The sequence below is a fragment of the Ischnura elegans genome, chromosome 13 (assembly GCF_921293095.1).
Source record: "Ischnura elegans chromosome 13, ioIscEleg1.1, whole genome shotgun sequence".
Taxonomy (NCBI): Eukaryota; Metazoa; Arthropoda; class Insecta; order Odonata; family Coenagrionidae; genus Ischnura; species Ischnura elegans.
The window spans coordinates 11297078-11316482 of record NC_060258.1 but is presented as its reverse complement, the minus strand read 5'-3'; the positions used below and the strand labels follow the sequence as shown (position 1 = coordinate 11316482).

The window sequence follows — 19405 nt, the reverse complement described above, 5'->3', positions numbered from 1 at the left end:
CGTTTAATTAGTAGAAATATAATATTATTTTTTGATTAATATTTATTAGAGATGGGTCGAATTGATAGCAAATATCTCGAACTCGAATATCGAATTTGTATATTAAATCATTGCTCGAATATTCGAATACCTCGAATACCAAACGATGAATGCAGGAATGTTTGACATGGTTGCCCTTGCAGCAGGAAACACTGGATTTTGGGGATAAATTTTTATTTCCTTTAAAGGATTCTAACAGGAATTTAGCTGATTAATGCAATATTTTAATTTTATGGAAACAATTGGGCATATAGCTGATTCAACCAACATCTCTTTCAAATATTCTAAGTGGACACACAACCTCGCGAAAAATGATTGCATGCTGTCTTGGCATTTACACTGCTACGATGGTTTTCTGCCTGATGTATACATTCTTATCTACCAAACGCCATTTCAGCGGCACACCTATCTGATACTCGGCTTCATCCAACTTCTTATTTTCAACAGGTAGCTCGCTTTTACCCCACTCCTACTGTCAAGTGCTAGCGGACAATCCGAGGCGTTTTGCAAAAATACACGAGCTTCTCCACTGCATACTCTTCAATTACACTGGACGGCAAAAAATAATTTTTTCTCGAGCCCTGGTACCATTCCTGCCTATGTAAAATGACCTCCTGAATCCGAATATGACATCCGTTTTCCTCCGTCACCCACCATTTTCGGAGGGAAGCCCCCCATCTAATTTTCATCACTTTTGCAATAATTTGGGGGAATGAAAATGATTATATTAGTATATATACTTCTTATTTGGTTTTCGAGAGGTTAAATGTTGTAAAAATGATAATAAATGGTAAGGATGTATATTTGGGAGGGATTAGTTTCCGTTAATGTTTAAAAAAACATTGAAAATTATCAACCTTTCCTTTTTTTGCAATATTTTCACAAATTTTCTTCACATTTCAGCTGCCATTTCATCTTACCCCACCCGAAATATCCCAGAATGATGGAAAAATATATCAAAAGCTCATATTAGTAATAATAAAAATATTGAAGAACACGGCATGTAAAAAATAATGAAAATTTGTACTGCCAACAGTCCTGAAGATTATTCGCCGTGTATAGCGGCCTTTACATTGTCAGGACCCTCCTGCGCCCCCCCCCCCCCTGCCGACCCCTTGGCACTTTTCGCCCCCATAGACTACAGCAGCGCCCACTTTGGGAACCACGGATCTCATTAACAATCTCCTTGCGTAAGGGGCAGATGCAACCAGCAAAGACAGATGATCATTGCGTGATGCATACCCATAAGGATACTCTGTACGAGTGAAAACATTTGCACTGTTAAGGAAGTTTTAGGGCAAAGTTTTTCGGTGCCACTTTGTAATTCTCGAGGAAATTCAGTTTTCCTCACTTAATTTAGTTTTCATTGGCTTCATTTAAAATTATTATAAACCTTAAATAAATACAAAACGAGGGATCGTGCTGAAAAAATCTTTTGAGTTCGCCGTGACGGGACTCGATCTAACAACTCTTATTGTCATACCTACCGTCGACGTCAAAATGATATGTACCGCTCTAATTACCAGTGTTCATGGAATACGTATTTATCCAACATTTTTCCCGTTTGCTTGTTTATTAGTTCATGGAAAAAATAAAGGTAAAACTTAACCCTTTCGCTGCTGTTCAATCTCCGAAAATCTTCTCCTCATATGCGGCGAAAATGTTAAAATGCGTTTTGCGGGCCCATGGAGCAGGTGCTTCCAGGATGGGTGTGCTACACACATTACGAAGGGTCGCCAATCCACGGCCCTATCCTCGACGAGCTCATCCACGTAGGACCGTCTCCTCGACCCAATCATCGGGGGGTAGCCTACCTCCCGAAAAGTGACCTCTCCGACTGCAAGTTGAAAATCAATCACTCAATCCGATCATCGAAAAATGATTGTTTTCATCGCACTCCTGCCAATCAAGCACGTCTTTGAACCGTGTCTCTGCGATGAAAAATAACGATTTTGTTAACTTTTCTAGAAACGTGGCTGCGGACGGACAACTGGAAAAATGGCCATTTTAGCAAAGTTAACCAAATCGTTATTTTCCTATGATACGAAAATACATGATTTATACGCAGTATAGAATATATATGGGCATCAAAAACTCACGCCAGAGCAAACTAATGATGCGTTGCCACGACTTATGCACAAAACTTTGCGTCCCGGTAACCGGCACTGGCCATGAGACTATGAGTGCCGATACGATGCAGGCTGCTAGCAGGTAGCAGAGTACCCAGCTAGCAGGTAGCGCTTGGCTTAAATAAGGATTATCAATGCCCTAACAAATGAAGGGAACTTTCCCACCTTGCGCAATTTTAAAGGGTGATTATTAAGACATGTTTCCCTGAGCTCTGAGTGCACATTGCATTGAATTCAGTGTTTTATTTAACTCTCGTATTTTGATTGAGTGATTAAAACTCCCCTAAGAACAGTGGCGGCTGGTGGTAATTTATCTAGGGTGTGCATTACAGCAGATATAGGATGATTTAATTATATTATGCTAATCCTAATCCATGAGCATCATATTTCGTTGTAATAGAATTCATAGAAAGCAAAACATATCACTGGTACATTCTACACTTAAAATTGCATGAACAGAAATAATATTAGCATGCATTAAAATAATTATTCTAAACACGCCTTTACAAGTGACGGTAGGTGAAATTCATTCTCCTTTCCTTACACCCTATGAGGAAGTAGTGTAGAAAACGGCCATACAGATGACTCTGTAGACGGACTAAGAACCTGGGCGCAGGTCAAGGTGCGTTTGGCGCTGGTAGTGTAGGTGGCGGCTACACCACTACACTACCTGCGAGTCAGTCACCAAAAATGTGCGCGTGCGCATTGAGTCTGCTCCCATCACCCATTTGAAATGTACATACCCCCCCGCTTACTTCGTCCCGCCAGAGCACCCTCAAGCGAACACATAGACCGACAATGCGCCCGGCGCAATACCACGGGATCGCACACTTGTAGAGCGGTGAATTCGAAAAGGAGATAGCTGTAGCGTTCGGAGGCTCTTGTATCTTGCATATGCAGACAGGATTTTTATCCTTCTCGTTGCAAAGGAATAGTTTTCTTTTATAATTTATTCATCTTTGGGTGTGCACTTGCTAACATGCGTATACGCACGCGCCGCCACTGCCTAAGAACCCTTAAGTATATGTGGGGAGAATTTTTTCAAGACAGTACATAGTTGCATTCACAGGGGCGGAACCAGGATTTCTTTCAGTGGGGGGGGGGGGGGGGCACAAGCAAGGTCGTATCCAGGATTTTGTTCTGGGGGGCATGAGGATACCTTGTAATACAAAACGAACGCAATGATATTGGGAAAGTATAAAAAATCTTGCATATTTTTAAAGTCTGGAGGGGGCACGTGCCCCCATGGCCCCCTAGATCCACCTATGTGCACTCATATCTTTCCTCGTACAGCGGCCTTAAGCAAACTCAATTGAGGTGTGAGTTTTCCAGTGCTTGCTGGCTCTCTAATGCACAAAAACACTTTTGCAGTATTTTCCTTAAAAACACTTTGGCAGTATTTTCCTGGACGTAGTTATTGCATACTGCGTTGTGTAGGAGTGGGTGAGTTTTTTTAATACTCCAAACTACCATCTGCACAGAATTTTGCCCTTTTGAGACTAGCGCTCTCTTCATGTCTACTCTATATGAGCACCTAGTTTGATCAGTGATGATGAAATCAGCGTTATATTTCGTCATTAAATTTTTCTTTTGCATTTGAAAAATCTCTGCGGATTTTAATACACTCCCTAATGAGGCACTCCCTTTTTTCATTCATAGTAGTTTTTATTTGCACAATACGAAATTTCTTTACTTTGTAATTAAAAATGTCCTGAAGTTCGCGTGGTCAGGCATTATTCTAAGTTCTATTTAAAATCCATAAACTAATATGAAAATTATATAATATAAAATTCGAAGTAATTAATCTAAATGGATGGGGAAGAGTTGTAACAGTGCTTTCTAAAATCATGAGAGAGAAGAGAAGTGTCAAGTGTACTAAACAAGTACCTCATGCCGTTACATTACCGAAGTCGTATTCCTTTTCTTTCCTATGAGCTTTCTTATTACAGAATCCCTGCATCTAACTTTGTCTCTCACACCGTTGCTCATGCACATCAATTTGTATTTCTGGTTCTAACTGGTATGGTTATTGGTGATAATTGGAACATAGATCTCATGAAGTGAGTAAGCAAAGATTACTCGAACTAAGTCATGGCTTGCGAAATCTTTATATACGAAAATCTATCAAACCCGACTATGTGTAAGAGAGCCGTGATATTTTTTCTACCTTACCTATTTAGTTTCAGAGAATAACATTGGCTACCAGATCCCGAGCATCACTTCAACCTCTCCTGGAAAAAAGGCATTAACCATTATTATACATGTGCCCATCGGCACTCCTTGGCATTAAAAATCGGTGTTGTTTTCGAACTGAAAGTCGATCTTGCTTATGATGATCTCAGTTAGTCGGGTCATGCAGCTGGTGGATGGAGAATGTGGTGTAGATCCCCGTGAAAGGAAATGGTGAAGAAAGTCGAATGTCTTCCTCGTGGGGGATAGATGTGTAAGGGGACACAGCATAAGAATATCTCTGCCGCTGGGAATGTGGGAAAAATTATGAGTATGAAGAAAGTAATGGTCTTTAATCAAAGAAGGAGCAGCATTCCATATCCACTCACAAGGTATTACACCATATTGGTATCTCTTAAAATCGACTTCTGTGTTCGTATCAGGAATACTTTAACTTATCTTAAATAATTGCAGATATAAAGATAAGAAGGTAAGTTCACTGGGTCATCTAATCACCAATAAAATTGCCAATTTCCCCAAAAAGGGGTCGAATTGCGTTTGAGTCGTTGCGCAAGTGTAGCACGGTAGCAACATATGAAGATCAAACATGTGTTGGAAGTGGTTGGTTGTGTTGCATCAAACATCAATTACGCATTTCTTTATTGAGCGATCGCGCGTTTCCGCCGGGGAACAAGGTTACCTCGCAATGTGCTCTGGCTGGGTTATTTCGTAGCAATCCGCATGTGTTGTCGTCGGTCGGACCTTGTGCTGGGATAAACATTCACCCTTCACTTTTTTCTTATGGCAAACAAGAGCAATTATATTGTTGAGCAATAAATGTGTCATAATATCAAATTTTCAGAATTTTCACTTTCTCTTCTTGCATTTACCTGTGGTTTTCCTCCGTATCCATAGGTTGCAGGTTCATCGCACTCTCGATGGTCATGGCCCTCTATCCAGCGTGGTTCTCTGTGGCTGCTGTTTTCTACATGGTATTCCTCTCTCTTTGTCTCTACAAATACAGATCCGACCGAGATGATTACAGGTACAGTAATGTTTTGCAAATTCAAATCATAATACATATAAGTCAGACACATTATAGTTTGTATTTCTTGTTCTACGGTCAATCCTTCATTTAGTGGTATAAATAGTAAAATTTAGATTAGTATTAGATGTAAAAAATTAGGGATGAGTCGATTCCACTTTTTTTCGATTCTGATTCCAATTCCGATTCCTTCAAATCGATTCCCGATTCTCGATTCCGATTCCATCGATTCTTATTCCTTCTGACAGGTAGGGTTTTGATTTATCTGTAGCATCGCTGTCATTAAAATTTAAGAATTGAATGGAATAAAATAACTAGGGATAGACGAATTCAGGATTTTTGGAGCCAGATATATTTTCAAATTCCTGCCATTAAACAAAATCAATTTTCCGAGTTTCCTCCGTGCGGGCAAGGCTGACACCGCGGCCGCTTAGGTGTGTGGCATCCTTTATGCCCCAGGCTTATCGTCTATGCTCAAAACGTTTATCTTCTTGGAATCGATGGAATCGGAATCGACATTAGGCGATCGATTCTCGATTCCGATTCCGTGCCCAAGAATCGGTGGAATCGAGAATCGGGATTTGGAATCGACTCATCCCTATAAAAAATTTTATTCAACTTTTTTAATCAAATCTTGATCAAATGAACACCTATCCTTTCCCACTGTGATTTTTGTACTTTGAATAATCTAGGCAAACTATTTTGTGTCCACACATTGGTATCAAATTCGATGTGGTTCAACAGGATTGAGCAGGTACTACATTTCCATCAAAATGGATTAAACCAACGAATGAAATAAAGCCTATTGTCTCTTAGACCTTGAAACAATTATCGCTTCTTTCATCACGTTGTGTGGTCCTGAAACTGGAAATGAGCTAATATTGATCGTAAGATGCTATGAAAACTCTCATTAAGGCAAGCCGTATTTTTAAGTTCTTATAAATTACGTAAGAAATTATATTTTATAATCAAAATGCGAGAAGAGGTATTTCCGAAAAATAAATAAATTCCTTATGGAATCGAAACGGAATGCTACATTGAGCTTTTCATCTTATTTTCAATTATACTTAAATCAATAATTGAGAATTATTTCAAGATTTACGTAATTCCAAGAATAATTCCAACTTTTATCTAATACAAGTGAGAGAAATTTTTCATTTTTTCAAATTTTCTGCTAGCCGAATGAATGGAAAATAAATGTTAAAATTTACAATTAGCACTGAATTCTTCGATTTTTCGGTCACTTTAGTAACTTTGTATTTCTCCAATGTTTCATTTGATAGCCAAGCTTCATCTTTGCCACAGTATGGAACAGCATTTGGGCAGTATATTGCTTAAAAATCTGTCCAAACCTAGTACTTTATTCCCAATTTGTCTGGTTTATTTGTCATGTACCGCATAAAAGGGCAGCGACCTTTAATTGGATAGAGCAATGCATTGGCTGCTACGCCAAAGTCTCCATGTAATTCACTATTTTGACCATTGCAACTGGAATCGTCGCTTCCATCACACGCAGATGGTTACAGAATAGGCGGACGGTCCTTGGACTGATGTTTCCCATTTACTTGCAGAATTCTCATATAACCCATAAAACAGCAACAACACAGTATGGTGTACGATATTCCCTAGCAGCCATTTGAATGACAGCGGTTCTTTTCTCTTGATGTCTTTGTCGACTCCTAACTTTCTCCAACTCGCTACTGACTTACCTGCTGAAAATTTTCCAACGAAAGTGAAATATGGTAATAATAATAATAATAATAATATTTATTTGCCCAAGGATACAATATGTCATGATACAATCATAAAACAAGTATATAGGGCACGTCAAAATTAACAAATTCACATAAGAAAATGTTACATTTCAGATTGAAGATATTCTTTTATACTATAAAAACACTTCTCTATTAAGTAAGCTAAGACACTCTTTTTAAAAACATCAATATTTTCTATACTTTTAATATATACAGGTAGGTTATTATACAATTTTGTACACATGAGCTCAGGCCCTCTAGATACCAGAGCTAGGTTCGATTGTTTGACATGAACGTCATTACATCTCCTTGTTTCATAGGAATGTATCCTATTATTCATAGTAAAACAACCTTTATACCTTTTTACATATATGACACTCTGATATATATATACGCAAGGTACAGTGAGTAATTTAAGGCTTTTAAAAAAAGGGCGACAATGAGCTCGACACTTTAGTTTGCACATACTTCTCACAAATTTCTTTTGTATAACAAACACATCATGAAGTTGGGGCGAAGATCCCCATATTATAATTCCATATGAAATTCTTGAGTAGAATAGTCCATAGTAAAGGGTTTTCAGAACATACTGGCTTACACTATGCTTTAATACTGATATAAGATAAAACACTGTATTCAGTTTTTTACATAGGTGCTCTATATGTGCATCCCACTTCATATTTCTATCCACATAAATTCCTAGAAACTTTACACATTCCATATCATTAAGATAATTATTTTTACATTGCAGTAGATCATTGTCCTTTGGGCTGTGCCCAGCAGAAAACAATATCACTTGGGTTTTATCATCATTTAGCCTTAGTTCATTGACATCACACCAAGTTTGCATGCATTTTATTATATATTGACTGGAATCAATTAACGCGGTCAGATTTTTTCTTTTTGATAAGATGGTTACATCATCTGCATATAATACACACTTATTATCTTGGGTTACAATTTTATTAGGTAGGTCATTGATGAATATTAGAAAGAGAAGAGGACCCAATACTGACCCCTGTGGTACACCCTTATTGACTTCTAATGTGGAGGAGAAATAGACTGTCCCATCTTTCCTGTATGCTACTTTCTGTTTTCTTCCATGAAGATATGTCTTAAGCCAATTTAGAGGAATGCCCCTAATACCTATTGATTCACATTTTTTTAGCAATTTGTCATGATCCACAGCATCAAAGGCTCGGCTCATGTCAAAAAATATCCCCATTACCTTATTTTTACTATTTATTTCCTGTGTAATATTATCAATTGCATTAAATAGAGCCAATTCTGTCGATTTTCCCTGCTGAAAGCCATATTGATGGAGTGATATTATGTTTTGCTTATCAAGATAGTCAATGAGCCTTTTACAGAATACATACTCAAATAATTTACCAAATTGTGGCACTATAGATACTGGCCTGTAGTTTTGCAGATTATTTCTATTGTCTTTGTTCTTATACACTGAGACCACCTTGGATACCTTCAAGGAATCAGGATATACACCTTCTGACAAGGACTGGTTGACTAACGAGAGTAAGGGTCTTCGTATGAGGGACTCACAGTCTTTAATTACTTTTCCCGTTATTCCCTCAATGTCAGCAGACTTTTTCTTTCCTATCTTGGCTTTATAGAGAGACAACTCTCTTTCTGAGCAAGGCTTAAGATACAATGAGCTACTTATTTTATGGTTTTCGAGAGTAGCTCCACTTTGGGTGGTAATCACCCTCTTGGGAAGTTGCAAGAATGAGTGGTTTAGGGCATTGGAGATTTCAATGGGATTTGTAGTAATTTCCCCTTGTTCATTTGTAACTTGATCTGGCAGAACTGTTGGGTTGGCATTGACATTACTTTTTATGATGTCCCAGGCTACTTTAGAATAATTAGAGGCATTCCTAAACCTTTGGTCATTATACTCCCTTTTTGCTTTTCTTATAAATATCTTATATTCTTTCCTAAGTTGAGAGTACTTCTGTCGCAACCCATCATCATTTGAGTACCGTATTTGCAAAAATGTTTGTTTTAGAACTCTGGATAAGTTTTGAACTTCTTTTGTAACCCATTTTTTTGTGCTGACACTCCTGTGTTCCACAGACTGCAGCGGAAAAGCTAAGTTGAAGTAATACTTAAATCTACAAAGATATTCATCAAAGTTAACATTCAGAGGTCTTCCACCATGTATGTCTTTCCAATCTTCTTGATTCAACAATACACAAAAATAATTCATATTATGCTCATTAAAGAACCTACATTGATTTAGGGTTTTTGATTGAGGATGCTCCTCATGTATATGAAAGATGGATACAATAGCTGAATGATCAGATATTGCTGGGTCAAATACTGAAGTATTAACATTAGATTCATTGTAATCAGTGAAAACGTTATCCAGTAGTGTCCCTGTGCCATTAGTAATCCTTGTTGGAGTATTTACCAGTGGTTTCATTTGATAGGACTGTAAAATTTGCAAAAATCTTCTTTTATCTTGTCCGTCCTTTAAAAGGTTACAGTTGAAGTCTCCTGCCAATATAACATTTGGTCTTGACAATTGACTTGTCAAGGTGTACAACAGATTATCTAAAATTTCTAGGAAACTATTAAAGCTGCTAACAGGGGATCTATATACAGATAATACAATAAAATCATTACTTTCTACAGTGTACCTCACTGCTGCACATTCAAATATAAGTTCAGCATTTAGATTATGCACCAAATGCGACATATTAGAAAAAACTAATGTACTTTTTACAAAAATAACAACACCTCCATTACGATGATCTTTCCGACAATAAAAGTCACCAATCACATAGCCTGGTATTGATATAATTATATCTCTCATCCAATGTTCACTTAAACATATAAATTCTGGTTTCTCTGCCTCTGCTAGTGCTTCAAGCTCTGCTATTTTGTTACTCAGGCACTGAATGTTTAAAACCAGTAATTTAAACCCTGAGTGTGTCTTTTGCTGATTTGAGTCACAGAAAGCTAGTCAGGAAGACTTACCCTTAGGTTCGACTCTCGTGTCAGTCGACTGTTGTCTTGGTCTTGTAAATTTGTTGATGATCACGCCAGAAGGCCAGTGAAGCGGATTAATCACCTGTTTAAAATCACTGTATTCCACGCCTAGTTTGAATGCACCATGTACACTTTTACCTTCTATTTTTTCACAAGAATCACACGTGACGTCAAACTTATTTTTTACATATTTTACCACTTCATCTTCAGTGGAATCGCTGGCCAAGCGGCCCACATATACGTACGTTATCATTTTCGCAGCTCGGAGACCTGCACCGTTGTTTTCAGTCGCACCTTTTCCGATACCAAAGAAGTTTCGTTTCTTTCTTCTGTGTTGCACTCGGGTATAGCCGTCGTCGTCTGATTCTCTTCGTGATTGTTCATGGTTTAGGCGCACTATTCCGCAGCTGGTTTGATCAACATGGGTCGTTTTTTCCTTTTTTGCCGAAGGTTTTGAGTCAGAAACAGTGTTTGCTCCAAACTCAGCCTCTTTTCCATCTCTTTGACGATGTTTCACCGGCTTAGCTACGTCATGTGAGGCCTCTGTTACGTGATTTGCCACTTCAGCAAAACTTATCTTTTTCACACGATTTTCATTCCCCGCGTGAAACTTAGGGTTATCCTTTAGATTGTTAATCTCTTCTTTTAATAATTCGATGTCGCACGCCATCTTGCTAAGTCGGTTTCCTTCAATAACGCGACATGAAAGACATTTCCAGAATAATCCGGAAACTTCCTCCAGAGCTCTCAAAGCAATTTCTTTAAGGCCCGTACACTTATAATGATAAAATTGCTTGCAATTTTCACAAGGAAGGGCTTTTTCACAATCCTTTAAATGGTTTTTACAAGCGTGACATTCAATGTTTACTTGACCGGCCGCCATGTTTATTTGTCTATCTGGTGTCATGGTATACTCTTCGCTATATGTGTCATGGTATACTCTTCTCCAACTGCATTGGAGGGAGAGCATTTCAAATGCATACAAATGGATCGAAAGTCAAAAGTAATGCTAATCGCCGTTCGAATGGTATGGACCCAGCCTCCAACCGGGGGCTGATTCGCATATTTCAATAACTCACAGTTATGTTTCTTGTTGTGTTCTTAAGAAACTTTATTCAACAGTGAGCATATGAATAAAGGGAGTGTAGACAGCACTTAAAACAATTGAAAAACAAAAGAGAAAATATAATGACATATTCCTTTCAATTTAAAAAATTCAACCCAATCGAAAATAACCATTCCAACGTTAGCATCATACTTTATAAAATAACAATAATCATTTAATTGTAGCAAACTTTTCAGACCTTACCATTACAATTTACAAATGTTTAAATTTAAAGAAAGTAATGTACTTTAACATCACCTAATTTACATTATTGTTAATAATCAAATACAAAATAAAAATTGAAATAATATTCAAAATACAATCAATCACAGTACCTCTTTTGTTTTCTCACAATCCTGCCTGATCTAGTTTTGTAATCACTATCAATTACATTGTTATCATTTATAAGGGTTATAGAATGTCTCAAATGGAATGAATTCCTTCGCAACATCCAATCCTCATGATTTTTACTATGTAGAACCTTGGTGTTCTATCTTTGACCACTACTACACCAAGTAACCAGACTCTTGTTTTTATTACAACTTTATCACCTGGGTAAAAGTCTTGCGTGGTGACAGCACCTCTGTCATAATATTGCTTACATTTGACCTCAGTTTATTGCATACATCTTTCTGAATCAGTGCTTTTAACCTTTTGCTACTAATAGGCAATTTGGACATTAGCCTTCGACTCATTAGTAACTGAGCTGCTGATGCACCTAGGCCAGCACCCTTATTCCAGAACTCGGGTAGACGTGAGCTACTTAAAGCACGAAAGGTTTACAGCCAACGGCAGTCACTTTGCCATCGTATTCTGGTGACCGGGCGGTTAGGTGAAAGTCCGTGAATCCGTCTCCCTAATGGCCTAGCCATAGATGTCACTGATGTTGGTGACGTAGATCGTTGCGACCAATAGGAATCTAAGAAGAACACAAGTGAAGAGTGAAATAGGCGCTTAAAAAGGCGCTAATGTAACTGTTGTTATGGTTATCATACTCTTATTTTGAAAACTATTACTTGTGCGTACTAATGTTATCTTAATTTAAAATATCGAATGAAATTTTCTGAAATGTGAGACGTGCATGTGTCCATCTTTAATATATGTTATTATTATGACTAATGATAACTAGACCATGAAGTATATTTACCTAAGGAGAAATAACTTATATTATGTGATGGAAGGTAAAATTTTCAATTAATTTTACAGATACGGAAGAAATAGGTGACAAATTATTTAGTTAATCCGGCGTGTATTGGCGACTTCTTTGTTTACGCATGGCTCCGATAGTTATTTTGATTTTGACGTCTTGCTTTTCTTGGATTTTTCACTGAATATGGGTAGCGAAAGGATGAAACAGAAGAAAAGGGGATGGGTAAATGGAAGGATTAGATGGAAAGGCGCTGAATGAATGAAGCGCGAGAATCGTCCAAGATTGAGATCCAAATGATCGTTAAAAAGAAATAAAAAAGCATTTGATATACAAAGAAATAAGTTTCAAATACTATTAAGGTTATGGGCATTGCAGTAATAAATATTGAATTTACCTTGCCAAAAGCCTCATATTTCTCTTGTATTCATGTAGCGTGCGCCGATTCACAGAGAAATCAGGACACACTCGCTTTCAGGTCTAAAACTCAACTGCCTTTATTATATCCTGTTTATTATGTCACAAGGCTTAAGGACACGAGAAATTTGAAAATGTGTTTTATTATGGAACACTACTACCCTACCAAATTTGAACGATATCGGCGAAAGACTCCTTGCTAGTCCGGCTGCCCTTTACATTCCTTATTTTTCTCCGTGGTTTAATCGTAATCTGTATTTACTCTCGTAAACAGCCACTTTCCTTATAATTTGATCCTACAATGGGTAGAATGATAGGTACATTTATAGAGTTGTTTACAAAGTGAAATAAGTAACTTGATAAAACCTTCGGTAACTTTGATTTAAGAGTACATATACTTACGTTGAGGATATCCCCTTGGCAATATAGATAATGTATTTGACTCAATTCTGTGGATCATCAACCACTTATTCCTCTTATTGTCGTCCTTTCGAATACAAGCAAAAACCTTCTCCGGCAAGTAAATAGAGGTACTAGACGACGGGGCACTTTATACGATTTTATGGGATACACGATTTATATGTTTTTCACACGTTTTTCTATTGAAGGTCCATGCTGCCATACACTTACTACATTAAGCAAATGATGTAGGTGTGTAAGGTAGACCACAATCTGCAATCAACTTATTTAAATTTAATCTTCCCAAAGCTCCCCAAACAATCGTCTTTATTTATTTCAACAACACCTTGGCAACCCAAAATATTCCCAATCCCAAGTTTGAAGTTAAAGCAGCAATTATATTCGCCAAATATGCATTTGAGTCCCCACATAGACAGTTTTTCTATCCACTTCCTAGGCCTGTCATCAGTGGATACCGTGCCGTGATGTAACGCGCCCACGCTCCGTCACGTGTTTTCAAACAGTCGATGAAGATTTTTTTTAATGACTCATATCTCTGCTTTAAAACATTATTCATCCGTGAAATTTTCGGCAAGTACATTTGAGGTAACTATCCTATTATTCTAGTACTTTAAATAAGTTTGCATGTTCCCCATTGGTTTGTATTTGACGTTAAAATAATTTGTTGCACATTTAAAAATGTACGGAAAAATGTCCGAAAAAATGTACGGTGTAACCACCTATTCGTGGATCTTGTCCATGAGAATGTACAAGAATCTGTTCAGAAAACCATTCAGAAAAATGTACAGAATCTTGTACATTCTAATGTACCATGTAACCAGGCCTCAAGACCTCTGAATCTTGGCTCATGGACTACACACATTGGATACGTGTGATTTTCCGGTGAGGGTAATATTTACTATTTCCCCTCAGTATTCTTAAGAATGACTTCAGTTTTTTTCATGGGTGTTTTGCAGGGTGCAAATGAGTACTTGTCGATTTTCAGCTGAGCCTTGTATGCATTGTTGCACAAGTCATGTGTTTTTCATATGAATTCATGTCTTTTTTCTCCCAATAGGCGGGTAATGACAAAAACTACCAACACACTGTGGATGGTCTACCGTGTCTTCATCACGCCGTACCCGATGAGAATTTGGAGAGTGAGTGTATATGACGACATCCTCTACAACTTTGAAACCTTTGTTTTGGCCCTGTGTTGGCCATTTCTCTTGGACGGCAATCATCCGTTGGCAGACTGCCGATGCATCATCACGGCGACCATATTGATCCTCAACTTTATCATCTTGCCACTTCTTCTCATGCTCAATGAGAGAGTGTTCGAAGAGGCATCGCGATGTATAGACCATGACCCCTTCCCGATCAGATCGGAACTCTGGAAGGATCTGAAAGCGGGAAAAACAGCGGTGGGACGTTTATTTGGAAGAAGTACGTGCACATCCACATCTTCATAAACATATAGGATAGAATGCCCTATTGTTGGCATCCCCCCCGTTGTTGGCACTATGTAAAAAACTGTGTTACATTAAGAGCCAGAGAAATATTGCTTTATTTTTGCTTTTGTATTTAGTAACAAAGAAGTTTTACTTAACCCCTTAGTGCATAAAGTTATTTTTGTCAAATATTTATTTAAAATGTTATTATTCTGGCTATTAAGGTTCATTTTAACTAATTTATGCAATTTTAAATTTTTGCAATCAGTAGTTAAAATAATACAGCCCGTCCAATGTATCGGGCACCATGCACAGGGGGCAGTTGTGCATTCCTATAGAAGTTTTGCTAAATTTATTTAATAAATGAGTACAATAATCATGACGGTGATTAGATGTTAAAAGACGATACAGAAAGAGCATGTAAACTAGAAACGTTATACATTTTGACCTTTTTACATGATATTCGTAGAAAATTTTTGGATGAAGGCCAATTTATTTCAAAATGGTTTTGCTTTCCTTTTCAGTCTACTCTTCGTCTTTAAATAACATTAAATTGTGGCCATAGTTTTAAGCTATGAAATCAAACAGAATTAATGGGAACATAAGTTTGATTTCCTTGGATTGATGATTTTCAAACATTTTTAGCATAATCAAGGCAAGTGATCTTCGATATTTCAAAAGTGACTTTTTTCTGTTCATTTATTTTTCGATAAATGAGCCTCGCATTTAGGAAATCATGCACTTAGGCTAACTTTAGCCACCATCATTTTTTCATTTAAGCGGGAAAAACCAGGGTGGGACGTTTATATGGAAGAAGTACGTGTACATCCACATCTTAATATAGATATACATAATTGGTGATTGATCTTAATTTTTTTATTCAAAAGATATGTTTAAGTATCCATTATTTAAGATCGCTCTGAAAAATATTTTATCAGCACAAATGTTGCTATAACGACTAATTTTTGTCATTAGGGTTTATTCATACATTTTTAAATGGTGATTGTAGCAATGCGTGACTTTAAGAAGGTGCTCAAAGTTTTCATGGAATTTGTACAACTCCAAAACTATTTAAAAACGATGCATTCATTTAAGTTTTCTCTAGGATTTGACCATCAGATATGTAAGTTATGTATAAAGTGAGCATTTGTTGAAATGGAAGTGTCCCGTGGGTAATATATTTACTTGAATTGACTGCCTCATATTTATTGTGATTAAGTTGGTGGATGGGAAATGTGGTGATATATTATATACAGTAAACTCTCGATTATACGAAGCAGGATTTTACGAAGTTTTTGATTATACGAAGTGATAGTACAGTCCCGGCGAAAAGCCTATGGTAAATAAATGGTGCTAATCTATTGTACGAAGTTTTGATTATACGAAATGTTTTGAATTTACGATCCTCGGATCGGTCCTCAGGAGCGAAAGGCATTCATTTATACGAACTATGGCAATATATTTGTTAACAAAACTAGGTACGCCGGCATAAGTAGCTAAAAAAATCAGCGCTTCCAACTGTGGTTCATCAAAAGTGTGAAATCGTAAATGATAGTGCCACTTTGGAGAGAAAGGGTTCGTCTAAAACCTCACGGTGGGAATTTAGGGGAAGTATGAGTTAAGCAAAATATCGCGACTGACATAATGTCGGTGTTTTTACGTGCCTATTCGTAAACATCGCATCGACAATACTTGGTAGTTTAACATGTCAGGAAGGTCGCGCGGGGTATTTCGTACACTCCTAATTGACCCTTTGCACTGCTGTGAACGTACCTGGTACGTTCGTAAGGCAGGCTGCTGTGAACGTACTTCGAAGACTACTCGACTACTTTTCGCCGAAGCACTTTGAAGGGTCCCTAATCCGGGGCCCTTTCCTCGACGAGCTCACCCTCGCTGGCCCCTCTCTTCGACCCTCCGAGCCTTTCTCCCCAATAGTGACCGCTCTGACTGCATTTTGAAAATCTATCAATCAATGCCATCATCAAATAATAATTGTTTGCATCGCACTCCTGCCAATCAGGCAATCAAGTACGTCTCTGAGCTGTGTTTCTGCGATGAGAAATAACGATTTTGTTAGGTTTGCTAAAATGGCCAAGTAAATAAAATTGTCATTTTTCATCGCGGAAACACGGTTCAAAGACGTACTTTATCTCCTCCACTACAATCGCAAATTACAGGCAGTCCCCGACTTTCGTACACAATGCGTTCCCGAAAACTTGTACGAAAGTCGAATGTACGAAAGTCGAACCATTGACTTCCACACTAATTAGGGGTTACGTTCCAAAAGAGCGGAATATACGTACTAAAACCGTTTTTTTTCACGGAATTCATTTCAATTGACTTAATTTTAATAGTATGTTAATAAAACTCCTCAAATCATCTAATTTATTTCGAAGATATGCAGAAAATGCAAATAAAAGTTTAAAAAACAAGAACTCCGTTGGCCATCAAGTGAAACTTCCTCTTGGCGTTTAAGTTGACATTCCACTTATTACGTCCACTATAAATAAAAGGACATATCAAGAAACATAACAAAATGTAGTTGTTGAACCCGCACTCTGAATACCTTTTAATTTTTACACCAAAATTCGATATTTGGCAGGTGATATTCGTGATCGCGTATATTCCGCATGTTATTCAAAAAAGACAAAAGACAAACGGAATTCGGGTGATATTTCGTGCAATATCGTCGCTGAAGGTTTACATGAAGGTTTAAACAGCACTCAAACGAAAAAAACACAATTAGAAAGAAGATCATACTAGTTTTAATGAAAGCTATTCGATGATGTCTAGTCAACTTCTTTTGAAAAATATCTTCAATGAAGGCTTTCTTCTTCTCTTGATATGGGAGCCTATAGCAGGCAGTCTCTCTCCCAAATAAATCACCTATATTAGAGTCAATTGCCAACAATTCCCTTTATTATATACGTTCGTATTGTTCGCATATACTGCCGATACTGCCATTTGAAACAATTGAATGTTGGGATGCGCTATAAACATCGCGGGAATTTTAAAAAAATTACAGACCAACGTCCGAAAGTCCGAATTTAGCGTACGAAAGTCAAGTAAAAGGTGTCCATTTTGAACGTACGAAAGTCGAGTGTACGAAAGTCGAGGACCGCCTGTACTGGAAATCGGCCGGATTCCCTTTGATAGCGCATCATGAGGATGTTCTCAAGGTTTTTAATTAATACAACTAGTCTACTAGTAAATCTGCTGCTTTAAATTCACGACTATGGTTCCTTCCTCTTGCCGCCTTCTGCCGATCTTGCTGACACCCACCTTACGCATCCCAAACCCCTCCCTCCCCAGCATTTCCCATTCACTCCCTCCCTAAGGTGACTGAGCTTGAGTGCGTCGTAAAAAAATACGCCCCCCAAACGTAGACTGAGGCAGAGCTGAAGGCCCTTTCCCCACCCTTCTTTCTCCTGCCCCTTCACCCCTCGTTATGCTGACCGCAATTCTTTCCTCATTCCACTCTTATTCACCCCACCCACTGGGAACGTTCCCCGACTGTGGAGAAGGGCATGGTTCATCTTTACCTGCGACGGGGGTAAGGTTTTAACCGGAGAGAGGCTGAAGAAGTATCTTCCACTATCGGGGAAATGGTGCCGTGCTTATAATTGTCTCTCTTCTTCTCTGCTGATTTTTCAATTGAAATCATTTTCTTTGCTCTTTTCACACTATATTTATTTACGATTATGGGGCGACTATTTTTTAGTGCTAAAACTAAGAAAATCTTTTCTCTACGTCAATGATTCTTTGCATAACTTTCAATACGGCGGAGAAAGGGACATGAAAACTAAATGAGGTGAATGTACAGGATTTTTCGTGTCATTTTTGGGAATTCACGCAAGTGAACCAATACTTCACACAAGTTGAGAAATGATGAAACATCTCTTGTAGGAAAACAATCAATGCAGATGATAACGATTCTCTCTTTATTTCTCCGGTAATGGAAGATGTTTCTCCTGTCATTTTCCGGTTGGAACCTTGCTCCTGTCGGCATAAAAGAAGAGAGAAAAACTATATGAGCATAGCACTTCACACCCGGTATGAGGAATATGGTCCGGATGAAGAATAAAGTCTTTCGTAGCAACATCTGCAAAGATGATGGAGCACAGTATCCGGGCGGAGAACTCAAACAGAATTTACTTCAAATATTCGTCAGATGATAATCATATCCTACGTAATTTATAATCGTAACTGAATCTCAACAAAAATAACCAATGGAAAAGATAGCACATTCAACTGATTGTACAGAGTAACTCGAAATGTTAACTTACGAAGGTTATTTTGGAAACGGGTGGAGGCCCTCGTTTTTTTTTTCTCGTCACTGAGCGATAGAGGGCGACATAAATGGCGGTTAGGCCGGCTGCCGCTAAAATTCCGTGGGTGCTGGAAACAAATATCTATCTTACGTGAACTTAATAGTTGTTATTAGCTCCTTACCACAAATTTATAACATTAAATTCTTATAATAAACTTTGCAATTCATTATTTGATTACGTTTTCTAAACTGGTTGGGAATTTCTTAAGCGATCATATATGTTGAAGTATGAACGAGAAATGGGAATTTTATGGTGGTATAATTATTTAACGATCTTTCACAGCATAAATCGATAACAAAAAGCCTTTTCTGTGGATAATACCGAGAATAACCACCGAAAGAATTTAAAGGAGACCACTAAAGGCAAAAAAGGACGGAAGAAACAAAAGCGAACATCTTTTCGTGACTCAT

General features: G+C 37.8%; 1 protein-coding gene across 1 annotated transcript in view; it reads left to right on the top strand.

The window, feature by feature from the left end:
• Window positions 1–15443, top strand: part of LOC124170019 — a 65198-nt gene extending 49755 nt beyond the window's left edge. Inside the window, exons 11-12 of the mRNA XM_046548704.1 lie at window positions 5253–5382; window positions 14292–15443. Coding sequence (XP_046404660.1) covers window positions 5253–5382; window positions 14292–14685 — 524 coding nt within the window. The 3' untranslated portion in view covers window positions 14686–15443. The remainder of the gene's footprint in view (window positions 1–5252; window positions 5383–14291) is intronic.
• Window positions 15444–19405: the final 3962 nt, after the last annotated feature.